The sequence below is a fragment of the Epinephelus lanceolatus genome, chromosome 5 (assembly GCF_041903045.1).
Source record: "Epinephelus lanceolatus isolate andai-2023 chromosome 5, ASM4190304v1, whole genome shotgun sequence".
Taxonomy (NCBI): Eukaryota; Metazoa; Chordata; class Actinopteri; order Perciformes; family Serranidae; genus Epinephelus; species Epinephelus lanceolatus.
In genome coordinates this window covers 13,017,113-13,040,983 of record NC_135738.1, presented here as the reverse complement: position 1 = coordinate 13,040,983, position 23,871 = coordinate 13,017,113, and the positions used below count along the sequence as shown (strand labels likewise).

Here is a 23,871-nt window from a genome sequence, read left to right as displayed (position 1 = left end):
CTTGTTAATATATGACCCATTTATCCTCCTGAGACCCTGCGTCCTCATATGAGGACATCACATTTTGGGTTTACTTGACTTTATACTTTATTCTACTTAAAGGGATAGTGCACCCAAAAATGAAAATTCAGCCATTATCTACTCACCCATATGCCGATGGAGGCCCTGGTGAAGTTTGAGTGTCCTCACATCCCTTGCGAAGATCGGCGGGGAGAGCGGTTAGCACACCTAATGGCAAACGGCGCCCCAGACTAAAGTCCAAGAACACAAAATTGAATCCACAAAGTATCTCTAACATGCTCATCCGTAGTGATCCAAGTGTGCTGCAGCCCCGACATAAAAAGTTGTTTCGAAAAACGTCATTTGAACTCTGTTTTTAGCCTCACTGTAGCCTGTAGCTCTAACTGCTTCTCTGTGCGCCGCGCTCACATGTGCGCGCTCAGAGTGATCGGTGCTGCACGGTCTCTGAAGAGCAGCAGTCTCGTCAGTACTGATATCCAGATTCTCAAGTGCAGGCATCGCCAATTCCCAGTCTGAGCAGCAAAGACTTTCCTCATCCGTTGGCACTGCTTAGCATTTGAAACAACTACACCACCAGGTTTCCAGTGCTGGACTCCGGTATTCTGTGGCTGGCTGAGGGTTAGGCTCATGAGCTGCGGCGGCTGCTTCGTCCAGTAGCCTGAGTTCAGTCCGTATACTCGGGCTCAAACAGATACGGCTCAACAAAGAAATGCTGTTCCTCCTCAATTTCAAAGTCTTCAGACATGTTGGGCTGTCCTTTGCTAAAAGACCGTAGTGCAAATTATCTTTTAGCTACTGTGGTTACTGCTGTCTCCCTCTGAGGTGCACGTGTCACGTAATGTAAACATGGGTAAGCAAAGCTCATGCTTTCGCTGGTCTCGCACAAGCACGTACACATGAATGCGGAGCACAGAGAAGCAGTCAGAGCTACAGGCTACAGTGAGGCTAAAAACAGAGCTCATATGATGTTTTTCGAAACAACTTTTTATGTCGCGGCTGCAGCACACTTGGATCACTATGGATGAGCAGTATGGAGATACTGATAATTTTGTGTTCTTGGACATTAGTCTGGGGCGCAGTCTGCCATTAGGTGTGCTAGCCGCTCCCCCCGCCAATCTCCGCAAGGGATGTGAGGACTCTAAAACTTCACCAGGGCCTCCATCGGCATATGGGTGAGTAGATAATGGCTGAATTTTCATTTTTGGGTGCACTATCCCTTGAACTCAAACCTGCTGAAACTTGTTTTTTTATGATTAATGATGTTTGTAGTTTGATATGGCAACAAATTTGACCAATTTGAGCAACAGTAACAAGATAAGACAATGTTAATTAGGAAGTACTTGTTTGAGGACACTGGGACTTAATTATTGTTGACAATGTTTAGTTTTTCATACTTATTGGTTCCTACTGATCCCAAATAGCTAGGAGAAATTAAAAATGCATACCAAACAAAAGTTCAGGTCTCAGGAAGTTAAACTGAAGAGTAATAATTATCTAGACTGGGAGGTTTTAAAAAAACATTTCACAAAAATAACACAACATTCATCAAAACACAAAATATTGCAGTAATAACATGAGACTTTCACAGTGAAAAAGCACCACAAACCACATCCTCTAACTCTTTTACTCTGAGCAATGTTTGACCTTAATTTTTGTAAAGTGCATGTTGCTCTTAACTCCACAGTGTGTGCGGGTTCACCCCAGGTCGTTGACATGGTGTTCAAAGGGCAATTGTGTGTGTGTGTGTGTGTGTGTGTGTGTGATAGAAAGAAAGAGAGAGAAAGAGAGAGAGAGAGAGATAGAGAGAGAGACTGTGTGCACATACTTACCCCAGCTGGCTAAAGTAAGGCAGGACTCCACTGGTATTGAGGTAGTGAGTGACCATGCCACTTCCAGGAGCCAGGCTGGTCCGTATATAAGGCTTGACAACAAGCCCCGCTTCCACAGCCTTTTTGGCCAACAGACCTGTCAATCACAAACAGCTGTGTTACCCAAATGTGCCTGTAGTAAGCAGCCACACAGAGAAGTAGATAGAAGTTAAGTATCACAAAGCAGCATAAGGCCCTGGTCAGACAGAGCAGGTTTTAGCAACCTGGGCTAGTTTTTGTAATTTCCAGGAACACCCTGACCACCTCGAGCTGAAAAACTATAACTCAGTGCGGAAAAGGACCTGACTTCATTGGTGTTTTTCCCACTGTCCTGTCAGATGAATTGAGAGGGGGGCATCTGTGGTGGTGATGACAACAAGTGGGAGCGTACAGTGTTCAGCTAACGTTTCATCGTCGCCATTTACCAACCATACTGTACGGCCTGTTGATTGACACCTGATAGAACTGTCCTGACTCATCCTAAAAAACCTGTGTATTGACCATGATCCAGGCGAACCTCCTGGACCAGCTGGTAGCACTCCCTGTAACCTCTGCCTGTCCTTTTTTTTTTTTTGCCGATTTTAAGGTACAGATCTGTCAGTTTACCTCACAGCAAAGTAGTGGTTGAGCTAAGGATAGGTGATTTTGTGTTTGCCTAGCAACAATTTAAAGAAAGATGCAGCAACCTTCCAAACTCTGTCTGATTGTGGCATAACACTTTAAATGAGTAACAGAAAAGATTGCAGCTTTAATTAGATTTATGGTTAAAGGATGTAGTGAAATAAAGCAGAATTTTACAATCCACCATTTAAAATGTGAAAAGAAAACAATACAAAAAGATTAGTTGACAATATGCTCCAAAAAATGCCAGTCAGAGGTTTGTCTATCCCACATGTTCAGTAGACTTTAACACACAAGAACATTTTCAGAGTGAATCTGATCCTGATCTTGTGGCTCAGTCCTTTACCTGCGGTCAGCATGACAGACGGGTTGCAGTTGTTGGTGCAGCTGATGACAGCAGCGATGACCACCGAGCCGTGGGCCAGCTGATACTCCTGACCACAGTGCAGGAAAGGAATCCGCGTGTCCTGCTTCTCCTTTGAGATATGGAAGCCTTTGAAGCCCACCTGCAGGCAAACCAAATAACAAAATCACTGACATGTTAGATAACACTCAGCTATCAGGTGACAAAAACATGTACAACCATGCATCATCAGCATCTCCATGAACGAAGTCAGCAGTGTCTGAGGACTTAAGTACCATGAATATGAACGTTTTATTGTGTTTCTTTTTTTTGTAGATTACCTTCTCATTAAGACAGCTCTGGAAGTCTTCTTTCATGCTGCTGACAGCCACTCTGTCCTGAGGCCTCTTCGGTCCGCTCACATAGGGCACTATGGAACTCAGGTTGATCTCAATCACCTGCAGAGATGAAGAATGGTTTTAATTTCATTTTTATTATGAAAATCACTTCCTCTTCTGTTTTGGAAAATACAGCTACAAGGAAGCACTTCTAACAGACATTACACAAAAGATGGGAATTAAATTAAATTATTTAATGTGAAATGTAAGAATGTTCAAAAATTACATAAAAAAACTGATCTTTATATCATAAATATATCTATCTATGATATCTGCGTATCCTGTGACAATTCACCACAAGCTCTGACACATACCTCAGAGTACTGGGGATCTTCAGAGGCGTCTTCATAGCTTCTGAAAAGTTTTACAGCCTTCATGTAAGCCTCCAGCAATTCAAGTTTTTCCTGGGTAAAATCTGCATGGAAAATTATGACATGTTAGTTACCAATCTAGAAAATGCTGTGACAGAATCTGCTGCTGTACATAACTCTTAATAAACAGTATAGCTTGTGCCGACTCACTTGTCTTTTTAAAGTGCTTAAGTGTGACTTGGTCGACGGGGAAGAAGCTGACAGTGGCGTTGTACTCTGGGCACATGTTGGCGATGGTGGTTCGGTCAGGAGCTGACAGCTGCGATACACCAGGTCCAAAAAACTCTACAAACTTTCCAGCGATGCCAGCTTGCCGCAAGTGCTGGAAAATAAATGCAAAAGATACATTAGTACAAACTTGCATTGTACATTGATTTATGTGCTGCATTTATTGATTCCTTCATTTCAGTTTCGATTCCTGCAGTGATAAACTTGTGCTTGTCAAGCTTCTTTTTAATGATTCCGACTGGGAAATCACAGTTTCATTTCCTCACTGTAGTGACTAAGAATTTGTATATACCATAGTCCATTTTGTGTGTATGAATGAAATCTTTAGAGCAGAGCGTTGTTACCTTTGTGATGCCGAGGACGATGTCTATGGAGGTTGTCAGAGGGTTGATGGAGCCCACCAGTTTACAGCCCACCACCTGAGGCAGAGTCAGAGACACTGGCTGGCCCAGCATCACAGCTTCTGTCTCAATTCCCCCGACACCTGTTGGAGTAAAGCGCAGACAAACACAACATTTAATCAACTTGCCTGGTTGACAAAGTTGCCAACAAATATGTCAAAAACAAGTAAGAACTCTAAAGTTTAAAAAAATGTTTTACCCCAGCCCAGGATGCCCAGGCCATTGATCATGGTGGTGTGTGAGTCGGTTCCCACCACACTGTCAGGGTAGATGAAGTCGTCGGTGACCTGAATCACCCTGGACAGATACTCTAGATTCACCTGGTGGACTGCACCAACATCCGGAGGAACCACGTTCACATTCTTAAATGCTTTTGAACACCACTGTTTAGTTGACAGACAGGAAAAGAGCAACAGTAAGAAAAACATTTAACTTTCTGTCTCAGTCAAGGGACAGTCATTGTTTTATTTTCTGTTCTCTAAGGGCCCTGACACATCAGCCGACTGTTGGCCGTCAGTGAGCATCTGTCGCGCTAGTTTTTGCAGTGTGTCCTGCACCACTGGCTAATCGTCTTTTGTCGGCTGTTTTTTGGCCGATTCAGCATGTTGAATCGGCAGTGGAGATGTCAGAGATGGTGAATAAGATACGAAAGGATTCAAGTCAAGAGGGCTTGAGATTGAAGCAAACTTGTTATATTAAGTAAGATTATTTTTTAGCCGGCAGACGCAACACATACGTGCAAGTTGGCCCTGTGGTCTCTGTGGTGTGTTCAGTGCAACTTAGGCGTCGTGTGGCAATGCAACAGTCTACCTTCATCACCACTAGTTCTTTGGTGTTGGTTTGGTGTGTCTTAGCCTCTAAGTGCACAGATACCAATTTTTCATTTCCATTTTTCATTGAAATATACAGAACAATTCCATGATGAGGACTGCACTGAGTACTCCTTCAAATTCCACCTAATCTTATTCCAAACAAAATGAATTCAGAGGTGGTAGTTGGCCTTCTCAACCAGAGCGTAAACATCTTTTCCAAAATCTCAAAATATTCCTATTAGATATGTGTCTCCCTCGGATTGTCTGATATAAAATCATAAAAATAGATTTGCTTTTTGCTGTACCTTAAAGAACTGGAGCCTCTCTTTGTTTCTGATCAGTTCCATTTCCTGATTCTTCAGAGCTGTTTCAGGTCTGCAGAAAAGAGAACAATTCACCAGTGAACATGCTAAAGAGGAAGTCTGGGCCAATCTGACAATATATTGTCAGTTAGACCTGTTTAAAAGGACTAAAACAAAGTAGTGACGTGTTTTTGGTCTGAATCTAGAAATATTTTCACTGCTGTGTGTCACACTCACTCTGACACTGGCTGCAGGTGGAAAGGGCAGAGGAGAGGCGTATTCTCGATCTGCTGGACAGATGCTGCAGGTCGACCTGGGGAGGCTGGAGGGTCACTGCAGGCAGCTTTACTACACGAGCCCCGCTGGCCCCCACAGTGAGAGCCTCGCCTGGAGGGTGCGGAACGGGAAGGACCCTGGCTCTGGTTTGGGCCGTCCCCTCCACCTGGGTTTGGAGCATTCTGTATGGCACTGTGGGTAAAAAAAATAAATGTGATAATTAAGGAAACACAGCAAAAACTAGCGAACTCTCAGTGATTCAGCTAAAATAAGCTAAAACATATGAATGCAAACTCACCATTTGCTATAATCAATCTGTAATGAGTGATCTACGATGAGGTCTGTGGGGCATTTGGGGTTGACCAGGCTGGGATCCACGCCATGTTTGGCCACAGCGTCCCTCATGGCTGCCAGGTCCACCATGGCAGGAATACCACTGTCAAAGAAAACCAGGGGAAGAAAAATAATCAAACCTAACAGTCCTTTAAGGATTTATGGAAATATTCTACTTTTATAACTGAATATATTATAATTAGAATCATTTGTTCATGTCAAAGAAAGCAAAGAAAGATCGTGATGACACAGGAGTCAGCCGGCTCCTGGTGGATCAGCTGTTTTTACCAAAATCCTTGTGAAACTCACGTGAAGTCCTGGAGAAGGACTCGCGCTGGAGAGAACGGCACCTCGGCTTTATTCTGCTGCTGCTGCCAATCTTGAATGTTCTGGACGTCTTCTTGTTTTGTGTAAAAGCCATCGCAGTTACGGATTGCTGCCTCCAGTAAGACACGGATGGATAGAGGCAGCTTGTCTATACAGAGCAAACAAAGAAAAATTTAATTTCCCACAGCAAACAATATATAATTAAATCTAATTGTTCATTAAGTATTCACTGTCCTTATTAGGTAATTGTCAATTGGACGTGCACTGAGGACTTGTGAGGGCCATGAAGTGTTAAACCAATGCAGGCTCTCTGAGGTTAATCCAACAATTACCGTCATCTACAGGAATATTCACAGGTGTTCTTTAAGACTGCTGTTTACATACAATAATCAGCCAAAACATTAAAACCACTGGCTGGTGAAGTGAATAACATCACTGTAACATCATTTTGTTACAGTGCAATGTTTTGCTGGGAATCCTTGGCACGCACCATCAACCCAAACACTATTGCAGATCAAGTACATCTCCTAACGGCCCCCCAATGCATCAATGCAATGCAACATGCCACACCATAAAAACTGTTCAGGAATGACTTGCGGAACGTGACAAAGAGCGTGACTGGGATGTGGGAAATCTGGGGGCTGGTTGAAACCTTGAGCCCTTTGTCACATTCCTCGAGCCATTTCTGAAGTTTTTACGGTGGGCAATGGGAGTTCGGAGGGGTGTTTGGGGGGTGGAGTGTGTCAAGTACCATCAACATGATGTCAGGACCACAGGTTTCCCTGCAGAACATCGCATGGTAACAAGATCATCAATGCAATTTCCTTGACCTGTCAGGGATTTTTATGTTTTGGCTGATTGGTGTGTGTTCCTCATGACCTTTGTGTGCATGTTTACACTGCTATCCTGGGACACACCTGTGGTAAACACCACTTTATTCTGTGCTAGCACAATATACTGATAGATTTTTCTGTTGTGTCCATATAAAGAAAATAGAGTTGCAGTCTGAAATGTATCATTTAATAAGTTCAGTTGACCATTTGTCTAGCAATACACACAAAGAACATGTTCAGCTATGTGGCCTTCACGATGAATTGAATGATACATTACAAGGGGGATGATATGATACAAGAGGGAATATGTGTATAAACATGTGCCCTTTCTTTTAGTGAGAGGGCCTGAACTCACCATATCTTGGATCATTTAATTTCTGTAGATTGAAGAACTTGATCCTGCCATCTTTCAGTGTGTCGATTAGATGACTATATGGGTGCTCTGCAGAGGAAAAACAAGCACTTATTAATACAACTGTAATTCCCTTTACAAGTGTAAATAGATAGATATGATCACTTCCAATCAGATTTTTTTGCCTCAACATGTCTGACTGCAGGTTGGACAGGTTTACTCTGGGAGATTATAAAAACAGATGCAATAAACAAATGTTTAACTACGTGATTGGTGACACTTTCCCAGCAGAGATCTCAAAGTTCAAGTAAGGAGTAGGCTTAAAGGGACAGTTCACCCGAAAATCTTACCTGTAGTGCTGTTTATCAGTCTAGATTGTTTTGGTGTGAGTTGCAGAGTGTTGGAGATATTGGCTGTAGAGATGTCTGCCTTCTCTCCAATATAATGGAACTAGACGGCATTCAGCTTGTGGTGCTCAGAGTGCGGGGAGGAAAAAAAAAAACTCAACAGCAATGTCTCTCTCCAGAAATCATGACCCAGTTACTCAAGATAATCCACAGACTTTGTTGTGAGCAGTTTCATGTAGGAACTATTTTCTTTCTACCAAACTTCACAAGCCAACCAAATCTCTATGCAGAAGGAAACGTGCATCTACTCATGGACGAGAGGCTCATGTAAACATTAATGGTGTCCTCCTCGGCTAAGCAGTATCATTAGTTAGCTCAGTGGTGCTAGTTGAGCTAGCAGTAGATGCACACTCCCTTCTGCATGGTGATACAGTTCAGTAAAAAGCAACAGCTCCTACATGAAACTGCTCCCAACAAGGTCTGTGGATTATCTCTGTTAAGAGACGTTGCTGTTGAGTTTTTCAAATGAATTTGTTGGCACTTTGAGCACCACAGGCTGAGTGCCATCTAGTTCCATTATACTGCAGAGAAGGCAGACAACTCTACAGCTGATATCTCCAACACTCAGCAATTCACACCAAAACAATCTAGACTGATAAACAGCACTACAGGTAAGAGGAAAAATATGTATTTTTGCTTTTGGGGTCTCTTTAAGGCATCTCTAAGAAAATGGCAGGAGACCTCCTCAATTTTTCTGTGGCATGTGTGCACTTAGAGCATCCAAAGAGTTGGCTTATGACACACTATATTGTGTTAGTGGTTATAAGAAGCTGGGCGGTTGCTCTCAAGAACAGCCAAACTTTGAATTATCTTAGTAAGTGCCTTGGAGAATGTAACAATAAAAAATTGACAGTGCATTATGGGGCAAAATACAGAATAAATGCCAAGGGAAGAAAAATGAAAATGATCTCTCTGGTTTCATTTCTTCCTTTTAACTATATTGAAGTGAGCTTGTGCAGGATGTGGTTACCTTAACCAAGATGGTTTTGTACCAGATTAGCACTTCATGACAGTACAGACTCAACGGTTTGGGTCAAAAGACAAGGCTGTTGCTGTTTAATGCTGATGTTCTCCTTTGAACTTTGTGTAGAAACTTGGCTAAGCAAGTGCTGAGCCCCTATGGTAAGAAAATTATTTTGTGAATCTTGGCACCGCGCTATTCACTGGTCTCACAACAGGTTATCATGCTGTAACATTGGCTCTCGGGTTACTGGCTTTGAAAGCCACACTTTTGTGATGATTATGAAACTGCATACATCGCACCACACTCAAATATGAATTGTGTAAAATAATTTCATACTGTATTTCTTTAAAATGTGTTATATTTCTGGTTTCCCAAATCCTAAACATGTATTTACTGAATAAATACAAAGTGGAAGAATGCTCTGATGCAACCCTGCCGCAATCAGTCCATCACGAAGGCATGCAAAGGTGAAAGTCAAAGGAAAAGATGTCACCAAACATTTCAGAGAACTGGTTTAGTCTAGTTTAGAGTTTTACAAATTTGATAATAAACCAGTGTGAATGACGCACTGGGGGCTTCGTATCATCTTCATCTGCAGTACTTCCTCAAAACATGTTCACAAGTGGTGGGGCACTGCAGCAAGAGCATTATCACTGCTGCCAGAGAAGACAGCAAAATTATATAATTTGGCTCAACTTAACTAAACTGGCATAAACCAGTTTTAAACAAAGCAGAGTCAAATATTGTCTTAATAAGAGTTTGTGCTCTTGACTCCACTGCAACCTATTTTGTAGCTAAATTATTAAAAACTGCTGATGAAGAATTTGGCATCATATGTTTATATGAATTTTCCTTTCATTACTACTGCAATCAATATAATGATTAAATATTAATATCATAATTTTATTTTCCCTAAACTTTATACTGTTACTTGTTTTTGCCCACTCATCCACCTCTGCACATGCTCCTATTTAGTGCACATTTGTGTGTATGTGTATGCTTGTGGGTTTGTGTGTGTGTTGGCATGTGTTTACTTGTTTTATGTATTACATCATTTGTGGAGATGTGTGTGGGTGTGTGTATATGATATGGTACTTGTTAAAATGCTAATGGCAAGTCTAAATTGGCAGCTAGAGGGAGACTTAGCTATGACTACTTGACCCCCAGATATGTATATGTGTACCGTGTTGTATGATGCTATATGTTGTTTTGTTATTTGTCTTCACCTCCTGAGACCCTGAATCCTCATATGAATACATCACATTTTGGGTTTACTTGACCTTATACTTTATTCTACTTAACTTAGACCTGTTGTCCTCATTCGTGGACACTTTTTGTGCCATGTAGTGGACGTAAGACCGCAACACACTAATCCATGTAAAAAGAGAATGGAAGCCATCTCTGCCAAGTCAGTCTGCAGCTGACCCCAACACAAAAGTGGACAAAACCTGATCACATTTTATGGTTGAAACTTGTTTCTTTATGATTAATAATTTTTGTAGTTTAATATGGCAACAAATTTGACAAATTTTAGCAATAGTAACAAGCTAAGACACTGTTAACTGGGGAGTACTTGCTTTAAGACTTCAGGCTTTATTAAAGTCTTGTTTGAGGACATTAGGACTAAGTTATTGTTGACAGTGTTTAGTTTTTTGTACTCATCATGTCCTACTGATCCCAAATAGCTAGGAGAAATTAAAAATGCATACCAAACAAAGGTTCGGGTCTCAGGAGGTCAATAGAATAATAATAATGACAGTAAGCAGAAATGCTCTGTCTCTGTGGAATTTGGTCTGATGATACACAGTCAGCTTGCAGATCACTCCCATGTTTTGAACATAACAACAACATAACCTCACATTTCCCTGCCTCACTGTGATGCTTTTGTCAGCTAGTGTTTTAAAATAACTGTATGCAAACACTGACCCAATGCAGAGCAGACTGAATGTAAAACACACAGTATCATGTAGACTACTTGCAGTACAAGAAAAACACTGGGTGCCCACTTGTGAGATCCTGTGGAGATATAACCTGATGTGAACCTGTTTTCACTGGTTAGACATGCCTGCTGAAAATGCCCCATTATTGTTGGGCAACATAGAGGTCAAATAGCACAGAGGTAATGCTGCACTATCAAACGGGTGGGTGCGTGAACAGACAATGTCATTGTCACTATGGCCTATATTAATCACACTATTATGAGATCCGTTACCTGATGACATTAAAAGCAACCCTTGTCTTGTTACACAATAACATCAACTGTAAAATCACACACTGTAACGGCAAGCTAATATAATAAGTGGTGATGACAGTGCTGTTTGCGGACATCCTCATGAGTTAAATCATCTGTACATGTGTCCTGACGACAAGGTAAGGAAGGCAGCTACAAAGCTAGCTAGCACTCGTCCTTATCGTGAAGCACACTCTAGCTAGCTGAGTCCTTATCGTGCGACTGTCTGAACGTCTTGACGAGATAAATCAGGCCATTACAACACAATTAATGCTTCCCTAGAAAGTGTAGTGTCCTTATGAGCGGGGCAAAGCCGCCTCTAACCCGCTAATTTAACGGCTCTCTATTAGTAGTGGAGCAAACACTAACGTTACCAAGCTAGCTAATGTTAGCTTTAATGTCCCCAACACTGTTTGACGCCGGTTCACTTTATGTAATATTGACTAAAAACAAGCGACAGCCATTTTATGAGCAATGTCGTCTTTCTTTAATCGATTCATGTCTTCATAGGTGCTCAGCTGATCGGATAACGGCTCGCTAGGTAAGGTTAGCAGAAGACACCTCTTTACCTTTGACTGGGGAAGTGAGCGCCATGATGACTTCTGAAATCAACACGACCCGTTCTCACGACTGAACTGGCAGCACCGAGCCGACCAATCAGAGGGCGGGGGTCTGAGGACACGCCCACCCATCGGTGACTGCCAAAATAAAAACATTATAAAACAGCACATCATAAAGATGGAGCCATTTAATAGATAAGTCCTGTCCTCAATGAACTCTCTGCAACACTGAATAACAAAGTGCAATATATCTGTTTTATGGTTGAACATATTGTTTTACTCTTTGGGAAATTATGCATGTATGTTAACTTGTTTTAATCTTAGGGAAATTTTAAATTTCAGTCCCAAATTTTAAGTAGTTTTTGACTGAAATTAAATGCTATTTTGAGTCTCTGAAATATGTAGCCTCGCGTCACCAGGCTCTTCACATAAAGTGAAAGAGCCTGGTTTTTATCCACTCTGAATTTTGTCTGGATTCTGGTTCCGGTCTAGAGAGCGGATGCAGAATTCACCAAATTCACCAAAGTAAAAGTGTTCACCAAAGTAAAACTTTAAATTCTGGCACACCATCGATTTGGGGTGATGAGGGGTGTAAGAAAATCGATTAACTTAATGGCTTGGAGCTTTTCTTGAAAATTATATTCTTTAAATTAAAAGTTTCACCGCATTTTTATTAGCTTGGTGCTTTTATTTTGACGGAAAAGCGCATCTATCCATTTAACTTACAAGAAATCACTCACCCATTGTCAGATGTGGCTGTAAACCAAGGGAAAATGTAGTCAGTGGCCCTTTAATTATTATTTATTTGTTTGTTTGTTTTTGGGTATAATAATAATGACAAATAAAATAAATAAATAAAAGTAATAATAGAAATATCAAATGTGATTGCTAATTTGTGGGTAAAGCTTTTGTACATGTTTATGTGTATTTTTCATTAATACCAATTATATTTTATCTTTTTTATTTATGTGTGTTCCCTTTATTTTACTACTCAGTTTGGTATTATCGTTGCTCATTTATCACATATATAAATATCTTCTTCTATTTTTTGCAAGCAGTATAAGGAAGAGCAGATTATTAAGTTTCTTAAAGGTAATTCTTTTTTTTTTTAAATTCAGTCCCATATTTTAAGTAGTTTCTGACAGAAATTGAATGCCATTTTGAGTCTCTGAAATTTGTTACAATTTTTCAAAAAAAAAAAAATCCTTAAGATTTATTTACTACTACTACTACAAATAAATGATCCTTATCTATTATTTATTACTATTATTTTTTATTTATTTTATTATCATTTTTTTGCCAATTACTGGTATAAGGATAATAATAATGACAATAGATAAATGAGAGTAATAATAAAAAAATCAAATGTGAAAACTAAATTGTGTATAGCCTTTATATATGTTTATGTTTATTTAATTTCATTCTTTTAATCTATGTGTGTGTTTATTTTATTTTACCACTTTGGTATTATCTTTGCTCATTTACCACATATATAAATATCTCCTTATATTTTTTTATACAGGCAGTATAAGGGAGGGGTGGGAGAGTGTCAAGGAAAAAGGCTTGTTATCGAATGTTCTCTTTTTGTCAAAAATATGGTATAAGAAAAGATATCAAATGTGCATTCGTGTATTAGCCTACTGAAACGATGCTGACATTGTATAAAAGTAAAATAAATGAATGAAAATAAAATACCTAAAATACAAAATTAATCAGGGCCTAAACCAAAAGGTGTGTATGGCAACATTCTTTGGTGATCATGTACACAACAAAATAGATTTATGAACATTGCTGCATAGGCTTCTTCTTTTTTAAGATTTAGAATTTTGGTGTCCCAGGTTTGATTTGGAGTCAATGCACTGGTGCCAGTAAGATTAAAAGCATCCTTTACATTAGTACATTAGTTCACACTTTACAACAAAACAGAGGAGAAAAAGAGATATTTGAATTTATGGCCTCCAGAAAAATAAATATGATAAACAAAGAAAAAAAGAATGTATGACATCAATCTGAAATAAAAAATAACGGGCTGATTATTCTAAACCTTTGCCATAGTTAGTAAACACATACATGTTTGGGGTAAACATGACGCTACATGTCTCTGACTGTTTGTGACTTTAAAACTGCAGCTGCAAACATCCCACGTGACTGTGCAGTTGTGACTGTGCTGCCTTCAGGGAACCTCCGACCATATCTGTGCCGCATTCAAGTGACCTTGGTCAGAGACAAACTACTGTTATGTGTCCTGTAAAAACTGCAGTTCTTGTAGCTTGTGGAGAAAGATTTATAATCTGAAATATAAGGTATGTATCAAGTAAAATATTCTTTACAATATTGTTTTGTATTCAGATTCTTGATGTTTTCATTTGTTTTATATCTTCGTGTTCCAGATATCAGCGTTGGAATTTAACTAAGTACATTTACTCAGGTACTGTACTTCAATACAGTTATGAGCTAATAATCATATGTTATTTGTGTGTGTCCACCTGAAACATTTACTGCGATAAATTGTATAGAGAAATATTGTACTTGTAACCATTCATTTGTTTGACTGCTGTTTGTGGGTGTGTCACTGTGCACTTTGAGGTTTAACAAACAGAATCTTGTTCAGTCTATAACATATGATGCATGGTTATAAAATAAATTATTCGGCAGTGTATAAATCAGTTTACATTAGTCTTCTCAAAACAAGCTTAATCATTAAATGCATACATACTAATGCATTAGTTATAATATTAAAATAATTGTATGATAATGAGACTGACAGGGACGATTCTGCTGTGTAATGAGTGGTTTTTATACTTTTAAGTACATTTAGCTGTTGATACAGTATTTATATTTTTACTTCAGTGTGGTTATGAATGCATGACTTTTACTTGTAATGGAGTAATTATTATATTGCAGTATTCCTACTTTTACTTAAGCAAATTGTCTAAGCACTTCTTACATGTTTGGTGGAAACATGCACAGGTCCATTTTGAGATTTTGGGCTGTTTTGCTTTCAAACCATGTCCTCTTTCAAATTAATGGGGGGAAAAAAGTCCTGAATACACATGTAGGTGTTTATTTTTGTTCAGATTTTTGTTCTGGAAATGTCTTCAAAAAGCACAGATTGATTAAGATAATGCCTCATTTGCTTTTGTAAATATAAAATTCAAGAAAACTTGTAATCTGACCACTCAGCGCTTTTTACAGTATGAGTCACATTCAGCCATTCACACACACACATTTTTGAACCTGGCTTCATCCAGTGTTTAGATTTTTGTTCTGGAAATGTTTGCAAACGTGCACATGTTAAATTAGATAATGCCTCGTTTGTGTATTTAGAATTAAAATTAAAAAGTTCCATGGTGATATCTACTAGTAAAAACCCTTCTGTCTTATTTTTTGTCTTTGTAAAATACATATTTTTAAAGGCCATTTTCTCGTTAGGAGTTTTTTTTTTTTTAAGTTGGTTCGTTTTTCGTCGTACTCTGAAACGGGTAGGTTTATTCCTGTCTATATCCTGAAGGGTTTTACCGAGGGGTTTATTCATATATCATCCATACCCTGATTTAAAGAACATTTTTAAAGGGCTGTTGACAGTATTTTCTGATTTATGGAGTCATAAAAAGAGATATCCAAAATACCCTTTATAAAAGCCTTTGACTCTAATATGAAAACAGAGTAAAACAAGAATTTGGAACCTGGATTTTTGTTCTGGAAATGTTTGCAAATTAGCTCAGATTAAATAACATAATGCCTTATTTGCATATTTAAACATAACACTTCAGAGAACTTGTAATATAAAAAAGAGTCTTAATGTAAATTAACGACTGTGGAAGTTCAATGGTGATATCTATTAGTTAAAAATGTATTTACTTATTTATTTGTATTGTGGTATGTGTACTTTAGTATGTGTATTGTGGTATGTCTGTTGTAGTAGATGTGTTGTGGGATATGTTGTGATGTTTGAACTGTGGTGTGTGTACTGTGGCATGTGTTCTGAGGTGTGTTATTGTAGTGTGTGGATTGTGGTTTATGCATTTTATTGTGCCTTCCATGTTTATTATGTACTGTTGTTGTAAACATATAATAACAACATTTTAGCACCACATCTAAAAGCCAATTAGGGACAAGAGTTGAAATTAGGCAACAGCTACAAACTCTGTGCAACACATCAGTCTCATACTCTGTGTTGGAAGTATGTTACATTGCATCGTCCCTGTCAAATAAATAAATAAATACATATATAACTGTATAAATCAATGCCCTTGTGTCCTAATTTTTTTTTCTCTCCCTTAACGCTTTGTTTGCTCATAGGTTATTTGAAATTCCTACATTTGCATTGGACCCTGAATGCATCATGATCGTCAAATTCATCAAACCGTTAATGTTAACTCGCTAAGTTAATTAAACCGTTGTAGCGTTCAAATGGAAAAGAAAACAACGTTAAAACCGAGTGTTTTTAATCTATTAATAGTTAGTAATGTTAATAACAACACGCTGCAGTGAAGCACAACCCCTGACCTTTCACCTTTGACTGTGTTTGTTCGCAGCAGTAATGGACGGAAGACATGACCCACCTTGTAGCAGAGCAGGCCGTGACAGTTAACCGTTACCGTGGAGGCGGAAGGTGAACCGGAGCTGAATGACCCTCTAACAGGTGAGTTTTATCGGTGTGTTTGGGTGAAAACTCAGGCTTATTCCTCGCACAGCTGGCTCAGTGTCGCTCCTGTTGTTTAGCTAGCTAACACACAGCGCGAGAACACTGTGTGACATTGCACGTGCGTCTCTTCCCCCTTTCCTTCAGTAACGGCTGCAAAAGACAACAATAAAAATGGCCGAGTGGACTCTCACATGGCAGTGTTGTGAAACTGCCTCGCTGCTAGTGTGAAGGTGAAGTTGTAGATAAAGATAATCAGGGTTTTGGGTCGCTGTCATTGTGGCTCTACTCTGAACACCAGCTGCACTCAAGTTTTACGTTTCATTAGCAAACTAGTTCATGTAGTCAGACTTCCTCTATGTGTCCTGTTTTATCTTATAAGGTAACGTAGCATAAATGTTTTGTGTTGATACGGCCTGAGGCACCAACTTCTGCATTCTTCTCTGTTGGTGTTAGCTGGTAACAGGAAGCCGTTCAGGTCTGTCAGGTCCATCAGGTTGTGACTTGTTTACTTAAATGTTTACAGGTTTGTCTTTACACAAGTTAAACATCAATATTTCCTACTTTCTAATGCAGCAGTGGGTCACTGAATTAGCCCTGCAGGTATTTACTGAATGCATTTATGTACTTAGAATCCTGAGGCATGCATAATCTGCATAACACCGGCCACTTTATAAGGTACACCTTGCTAGTACCAGGTTTGACTCCAGTTACTGCAGATTTGACGGCTGCACATCCATGAAGTGAATTTCCCGTTCCATCCAGTGACTGTGGAGGCCATTGGAGTACAGTGAACTCATTGTCATGTTCAAGAAACCAGTTTGAGATGATTTGAGCTTTGTGACATGGTGCGTTATCCTGCTGGAAGTAGCCATCAGAAGATGGGGACACTGTGGTCATAAAGGGATGGACACGGTCAGCAACAATACTCAGGTAGGCTGTGGTGTTTAAACCATGCTCAGTTGGTACTAAGGGGCCCAAAGTGTGCCAAGAAAATCTCCCCCACACCATTACACCACCAGCAGCCTGAACCGTTGATACAAGGCAGGATGGATCCATGGTTTCATGTTGTTTACACCAAATTCTGACCCTACCATCTGAATGTGGCAGCAGAAATCCAGACTCATCAGACCAGGCAACGTTTTCCCAATCTTCTATTGTCCAGTTTTGGTGAGCCTGTGTGAAGTGTAGCCTCAGTTTCCTGTTGTTAGCTGACAGGAGTGGCACCTGGTGTGGTCTTCTGCTGCTGTAGCCCATCTGCTTCAAGGTTGGACGTGTTGTTGGTTCAGAGATGGTCTTCTGCAGACCTTGGTTGTAACCAGTGGTTATTTGAGTTACTGTTGCCTTTCTATCATCTTGAACCAGTCTGGCCATTCTCCTCTGATCTCTGGCATCAACAAGGCATTTTGGCTCACTGGATATTTTCTCTTTTTGGGACCATGCTCTGTAAACTCTAGAGATGGTTGTGTGTTAAAATCCCAGTAGATCAGCATTTTCTGAAATACTCAGACCAGCCCGTCTGGCACCAACAACCATGTCACTTAAATCACCTTTCTTCCCCATTCCGATGCTCAGTTTGAACTTCAGCAGGTCATCTTGACCATGTCTACATGCCTAAATGCTTTGAGCTGCTGCCGCGAGACTGGCTGATTAACTATTTGTGTTAATGAGTAGTTCAACAGATGTACCTTAAAAAGTGGCCAGTGAGAGTATATAAATTGAGCAACATTACCACAACAAGGACATACCAGTGTCTTGCAAATCAGCCTGCTCAGTTCAGGATTGCAAAGAGGATGTGGGAGAAATGATCCTGATTATTATGAGGACTCACAAAAAATTCAGTCTTAAATATGCAACAATAATGAAACTTAGCGAGGAAGTCTGTATATAAAAAAAAATAGAAACAACACTGAGTAATTAAAAAACAGCACATCAGCACAGATCATTGCCAGCTCCAGTTTTTTGATTAATTAACAGAATATATGTATATTTTTTTGTAATTTTTTCAAGAAAATATGCTCAAATTTAGTTTGTTTCAGCTTGTTTTATCTGAGAATTTGCCGCATGTGTGTGTCTTATAATTTTAAGTATGTGCTGGCATCTGGACAAAACAACACTTTATATTTTTCACGATATTCTAAAATTTACACACCAAATGATTGACTGATTAAGCAAGAACATAACTAGCAGATAATTAATAAGGGTAATAGTGGCAGGATGTTCATTACGCAAGAGCGAAAGTCCAAATTCTGAATGAACAAATATTTGGGTGAACCCAGCAGGTTCTTACGTCTGATCGCAGGATGTTTCTGATGCTGATTGCTCTCGTTTGCAGGTGTAATGGCAGTCAAAGGCCTGATGACGTGGCTCTAGCGGTGCAGCGCTGCCCTAGCTGGCACCATGCAGCAGAAAGGTGCAATCCAAATTATAGAATGGGAGGACCTGGACAAGAGGAAGTTCTACTCCCTGGGTGTGTTCATGACCTTGACCACCAGGGCCACCGTCTACCCGGCCAGCCTCATCCGCACTCGGCTCCAGGTGCAAAAGGGAAAGGCGCTCTACTCCGGCACCTTTGACGCTTTCTGCAAGATCCTGCGTATGGAGGGGGTACGGGGCCTCTACCGTGGCTTCATGGTCAACACATTCACTCTGGTCTCAGGACAGGCTTATATCACTACCTACGAACTGGTGCGTAAGTATGTGTCCCAGTACTCACCCAGTAACACGGTGAAGTCGGTGGTGGCTGGAGGATCCGCCTCCCTGGTGGCTCAGACCATCACTGTGCCCATAGACGTGGTGTCCCAGCACCTGATGATGCAAGGACAGGGGGAACACCTGACTCGCTTCAAGGCCAAACCCAAAATGATGCTGGCAACGACGAAGCGCAGACTGACTTTCGGGCAAACCCGTGACATTACGGTGCAGATATTTGCAGCCGATGGTTTCAGGGGATTTTATAGGGGCTACGTGGCATCGCTACTCACGTACATCCCGAACAGCGCACTATGGTGGCCTTTTTATCACTTTTATGCAGGTAAGTGGACACCAGTTTACAGTAGCTGTTCCAAGCTGCTACCTGCATGCCTGAAACCACAAATATATTGGCCTTACACTGTTCTTAAATTGTGTTCCCAGAGCAGTTGTCGTTGATGGCACCAAGTACGTGCCCCCATCTGATTCTGCAGGCTCTGGCAGGACCAATGGCAGCAGCAACCGCCTCCACCATCACCAACCCCATGGATGTTGTTCGAGCAAGAGTACAGGTAAACACGGAAACACACCACTGTGCACCACATAAAAGATTTAAGAGTGTGATTAGGAGTTTATGAACATTTTAAAAAGCTAGTTAATGTCTGCATTCACTTACCAGGAGCATTGTGGAAAAGATTTTTAGATCGCATTTAGACTTAGAAACTCCACAAGGCAGGATCTCTTCAGTTGCAGGGGGAAACTTCGGGATACAAAGACACATTTCACTGCATTTGCTGTGCTGTGATCAAGTCTGTCAGATCTGCATTGGACAACATGAGTTGACCTTACCCTGCATGTGATAAACAAGGACAATATTGACCAACTTTATTGGCCTAATTCCCATTACAGTGAAGTGATGACTGAGCAAGTGGAAGCTTTAATTAAGCTAATATAACATGAGGTTGTTCAGTGATAAAACCTGCTGCTGTGTGTTTAAATCAACAGTCTCTTTCCTCCAGCTGCATGAGTGAGCAAACAAAACTATCACAGATTTTTTTTAAGGTACACCAAAGAAAATATAAGACTCACTCAAGGGCTGACCTGAATACTTCAAGGCTTTAAAGCTCCAATTGTTGCCATGGCAATCTACGTCCACATCAGTACTTGAATGCTTCGCTTTTGTTTCATTTTTTTCTTTGAACAGAAAATCCCACATCCTGCTCTTGCTCAGCTTCACAGTTTATTAGTAACACTAATGTTAAGTCCTCCTGAAACTTTGTCAAGAGTGTTTAACCACTTTTCTGTTCAAAGACACAGGTGATATTTTCCAACACACCTGCATTTGAGACAGTTGGATGTGCGAATACCTTTCTTCAAACTTGTTTCATTGTTTCACCACTAATTTGGTGGCGGAAACAAAAAGAGGTGCAATTATTGACCCTCGCAAGATTGGCTGTCTTGCAAGGAAAAGGAACAGATGAGACGAATTGTGGACAGGTATCTGCAGCCGGCAGCTGCAGTGAAGTGCTTGGTTTGCATTTAGTGATGCGGACCATCCAGCAGCATTAAGAACTTACTGAAAGTGTTAAGTCCTACCAAAGTTGAGTTGCGTTGGGGTGGTTGATTAGTGTAAATGAATAAACTTAATCCAGGATTTCAGTATTAAATTTGCACCACAGAAGCAGGTCCTCGGTGCAGGAATTCTCTCAGTTCCAAATACAGCTGAAGTCAGCTCTTTTTTTCTGTTGCTACACTTCCTCTAGTTCCTAACATGACTCGATAGTTCCTCAACTTGCTCCTGATTTTGGTGCAGTATCGGGCTGATTTTGGAGCTGATGTTTTTATAAAATTTACTGGCTTTCAGGCAAATCAGATTTGTTTTTCAGTCAGATCTTTGATTGGGTGATATCAGACTTATTAGAATTGTCAACTCGTCGCACTTTGTTTTCATCTGCAGTCGCCAAAAAAGTTGAGATGAGAAAGTTCATTCTTGACCTTTAAAACAGCAACTAACAAAAGAATTAACATTTAATGTAACCATAAATGTATTAGTAAATAACAGATGATTTACCAGTCTCCTGTGTGTTAAAGGTGGAGGGACGATCGTCTGTCATTGAAACGTTCAAGCAGCTGCTGGCAGAGGAGGGCGTCTGGGCAATGACCAAGGGGCTGTCGGCCCGCATCATTTCCTCCACGCCCACGTCAGTGCTCATCGTGGTGGGATACGAGACACTGAAGAGACTGAGCTTGCGAGCTGAGCTTGTAGAGACCAGACACTGGTAAAACACCAGAGAGAACCAGGACAACCTCGTACTGTGCTTCACCTCTGCACAGCCCGGCAGGAACTTTTCACACAGGAGACAACGACCCAGATCCATGACCAGATCAGCCTTGGGGTAACTGCTCACCTGTTTAAGCTGCGTCCACACGCCTTGTTAGTTACAAGTGTTATAATCTTGCCATTTTCTATTTGTCAGACCCATTTCCACCGGCCCCTTTTCTTCTTGTTCTGCTAAACTGTTACTGTGAAATATGACAATATGAGTGAAAACAATGTGCTGCATTTAGCCAAAAATCCCCATCTTAAGCAAAAACATGACAAATCTTAAAATTTGACAGATGACTGAAGAACATAGACTCGTAAAGGACAGATTTTTTTGATTAATTAACGCCTCCTGTATTGTATATTTTAACAATATGAAATCACTGCCCCAGTGTACTTTCACCTGGATATGTAGCAGGTCACTGTTTGTTTTTTTACTGTGTCATACTTTAACTGCACCGAGGCAGCGTCAGCTCGTGAACACTCAACGCACGTTTTGATTTCACGATCCAGCCGGGTTCAATTTTTTTAAATAGAGCGACTCTGCCTGTATGTATTTTAATAATTTTCAATGTGCCATAATCTTCAGACACGAATGCCTTCTTTGTCTAATCGAACACTTGAGGAGCAGGAAAGCTTGATGTCTGTGTGCATTCCAGTGAAAAGAAAATTTAGCACAAGTTGTGAAACATCTGCAAAGAATCTCACGTTCGCTTCGGCCTAATTGAAGAGAGAATAAAGTGTATTATCTAAGTATAGCAATGCTGTTGAATTGTACACAAGAAATTAGCAAATCTTCAAAGAGTGAAAATTAAACTAGACTTCTGAAAGAATATTTAACAACTTGTTTGATGTTCTGTTTACTCACAGGACAACAAACATTACATTTAGTCTTTGTGAAAACAGGCCTGAGTTTGTGCACCTAAAGGCTTTCTGTAATGAGTGTGTAGCTGTGTCACATGATTTATTCACCATCAGTCGTGGAGTCAGTGGTGCAGGTTTAATGATGAACTCTTATTATAGTGTGTCGATCAGATGGGTGTTTCTGCTTCTTTTTGTTCCCGTTTGTGTAAATGGACTGTACAAAACAAAGTGGAGCTTGAAGCAGAAGGTGTAAATTTAACGTTACAGGTCTTAGACCACATTAAAGAGGTGGGAATTTTCCCCATGGGGCACTTCTACTGTTGATAATCTTGTACATTATTTATACTATTCAGATGACAGAGGATCCAATCTGCAACTGAAACTTCAACCACTGGGTGTTTTGGTTTGGTTACAGCTACCACAGAAAGAGTAAAGGCAGCAGCACCACACCCGTAGACAAAACTAAACTCCAAAGTTGCCTTCAGATTTCACCAGCCACCTAATGGGATAGTTCATTTTTTTTGTAGTGGGGCTCTTAATCATAGTCGATGTATCACCTACAGTAGATGACGGTGGTCACGCCCCCAGTTGGGAGAAGCAGGCAGGAGTACAGACACGGAAAATAAGCAATGCTCTGCTGTGGACAGGGCAGCAACAAAACGCAATTTAAGGCTCAGCACATGAACACACTGCTAGTTAGCCAGTCAGCACATTAACAACACTTCCAGTGTGGAAAGAACAAAGCATATTTACAGTGCACCAGTGAACAATAACACGAACCATCATAAAACTTTCTGCTGAAGAACTTGGGCTCAAGAAAAATAATCTTGCCTAAAATAAGTTTGTTTCAGTCACACTCCCTCTTGACTTTAGCCCATTGTTTATTTTCCTCACTTCCGTTTCTCTTCTTGTGCACTGTGCTAAACTGCCAATCAGAATACTCCTTTTGCAGACAGACTCCACTGCCGACATGCTAAATCAGCCAAGAAAAAAGCTGACTTGGGGCCAATGAGAGGCAACAATGCAGGACACACCGCATCAACGAGGGCAGCAGACACTCGCTTGGTGTGTCAGAGCCGTCATCACTGTTTTTGTCAATGGAGTCTGGCTTTGAAGAGAGCAAAATAACGGCTTCAGTTCCCTGTTGGAGAGGGCCGCCTGACAGTGGGTAAAGCAGTGAAAATATTCAAAATATAGTGCACACGTTTCGCTGCTGCCCCTCTACAGCTGTACATTGCTTAGCTTCTGTATCAGTACTCCTGCCTGCTTCTCCAAACTGGGGCCATGCTAACTGCCATCTAGTGTATGTAACACACCAATTATGGATAAGTACCTCATACAGCCCCACTTCAAAAACTTCAAACTATTCCTTTAATGGGTGTGAGGTACAGCAACAAGGCCGTGTTTAGAGATGATTATCACTGCCAGAACACACACCTCAGTGAGGTTTGATTCGCTGCTTTCTTTTCTAAATGCAAACCACAGTCTTCAGTCTACAACACAATGTATGATGATATGAATGATCGACCCCAGTATCTGAAGTGATGTAATTGATTTCTGAAAAGCAAATTTAATGGACTTTTGCCTGTAAGTAGGAAGTGCTACATGTATATTATCAAAGACTTGTTAAGAGTAGTTTGATGTGTTGGGAGACTTTGTGGACCTTTGATGAAAAGTAATAAAGAATTCTGAATCACTGCA

General features: G+C 40.5%; 2 protein-coding genes across 3 annotated transcripts in view; one reads left to right on the top strand and one right to left on the bottom strand.

Annotated features, from left to right (window-relative positions):
• Positions 1–19,708, bottom strand: part of ireb2 (iron-responsive element binding protein 2) — a 26,203-nt gene extending 6,495 nt beyond the window's left edge. Inside the window, exons 1-13 of one of the 2 annotated variants that reach the window (XM_078167719.1) lie at positions 19,660–19,708; positions 7,490–7,576; positions 6,284–6,449; positions 5,940–6,077; positions 5,603–5,833; positions 5,369–5,438; positions 4,451–4,634; positions 4,195–4,334; positions 3,773–3,944; positions 3,566–3,666; positions 3,195–3,311; positions 2,857–3,016; positions 1,851–1,986 (exon numbers count right to left, since the gene is read on the bottom strand). In XM_078167719.1, coding sequence (XP_078023845.1) covers positions 1,851–1,986; positions 2,857–3,016; positions 3,195–3,311; positions 3,566–3,666; positions 3,773–3,944; positions 4,195–4,334; positions 4,451–4,634; positions 5,369–5,438; positions 5,603–5,833; positions 5,940–6,077; positions 6,284–6,449; positions 7,490–7,576; positions 19,660–19,693 — 1,736 coding nt within the window. In that variant the 5' untranslated portion in view covers positions 19,694–19,708. Of the gene's footprint in view, positions 1–1,850; positions 1,987–2,856; positions 3,017–3,194; positions 3,312–3,565; positions 3,667–3,772; positions 3,945–4,194; positions 4,335–4,450; positions 4,635–5,368; positions 5,439–5,602; positions 5,834–5,939; positions 6,078–6,283; positions 6,450–7,489; positions 7,577–11,656; positions 11,786–19,659 lie in introns of those variants that run through there. The other variant, XM_033634891.2, reaches the window with a different exon arrangement.
• On the top strand, positions 15,995–23,871 carry slc25a44a (solute carrier family 25 member 44a). Its single transcript, XM_033634892.2, has 4 exons — positions 15,995–16,292; positions 18,628–19,326; positions 19,428–19,555; positions 21,075–23,871. Exons 2-4 carry the CDS (start codon positions 18,693–18,695, stop codon positions 21,264–21,266), a joined length of 954 nt encoding a protein of 317 aa, XP_033490783.1. The 5' UTR covers positions 15,995–16,292; positions 18,628–18,692; the 3' UTR covers positions 21,267–23,871.

Coding starts and splice junctions, on each gene's coding strand:
- slc25a44a (XM_033634892.2), top strand. CDS start 18,693: ATGCAGCAGAAAGGTGCAATCCAAATTATAGAATGGGAGGACCTGGAC. Junction 19,327..19,427: donor TTTTTATCACTTTTATGCAG/GTAAGTGGACAC, acceptor TTGTGTTCCCAG/AGCAGTTGTCGTTGATGGCA. Junction 19,556..21,074: donor TTGTTCGAGCAAGAGTACAG/GTAAACACGGAA, acceptor TGTGTGTTAAAG/GTGGAGGGACGATCGTCTGT.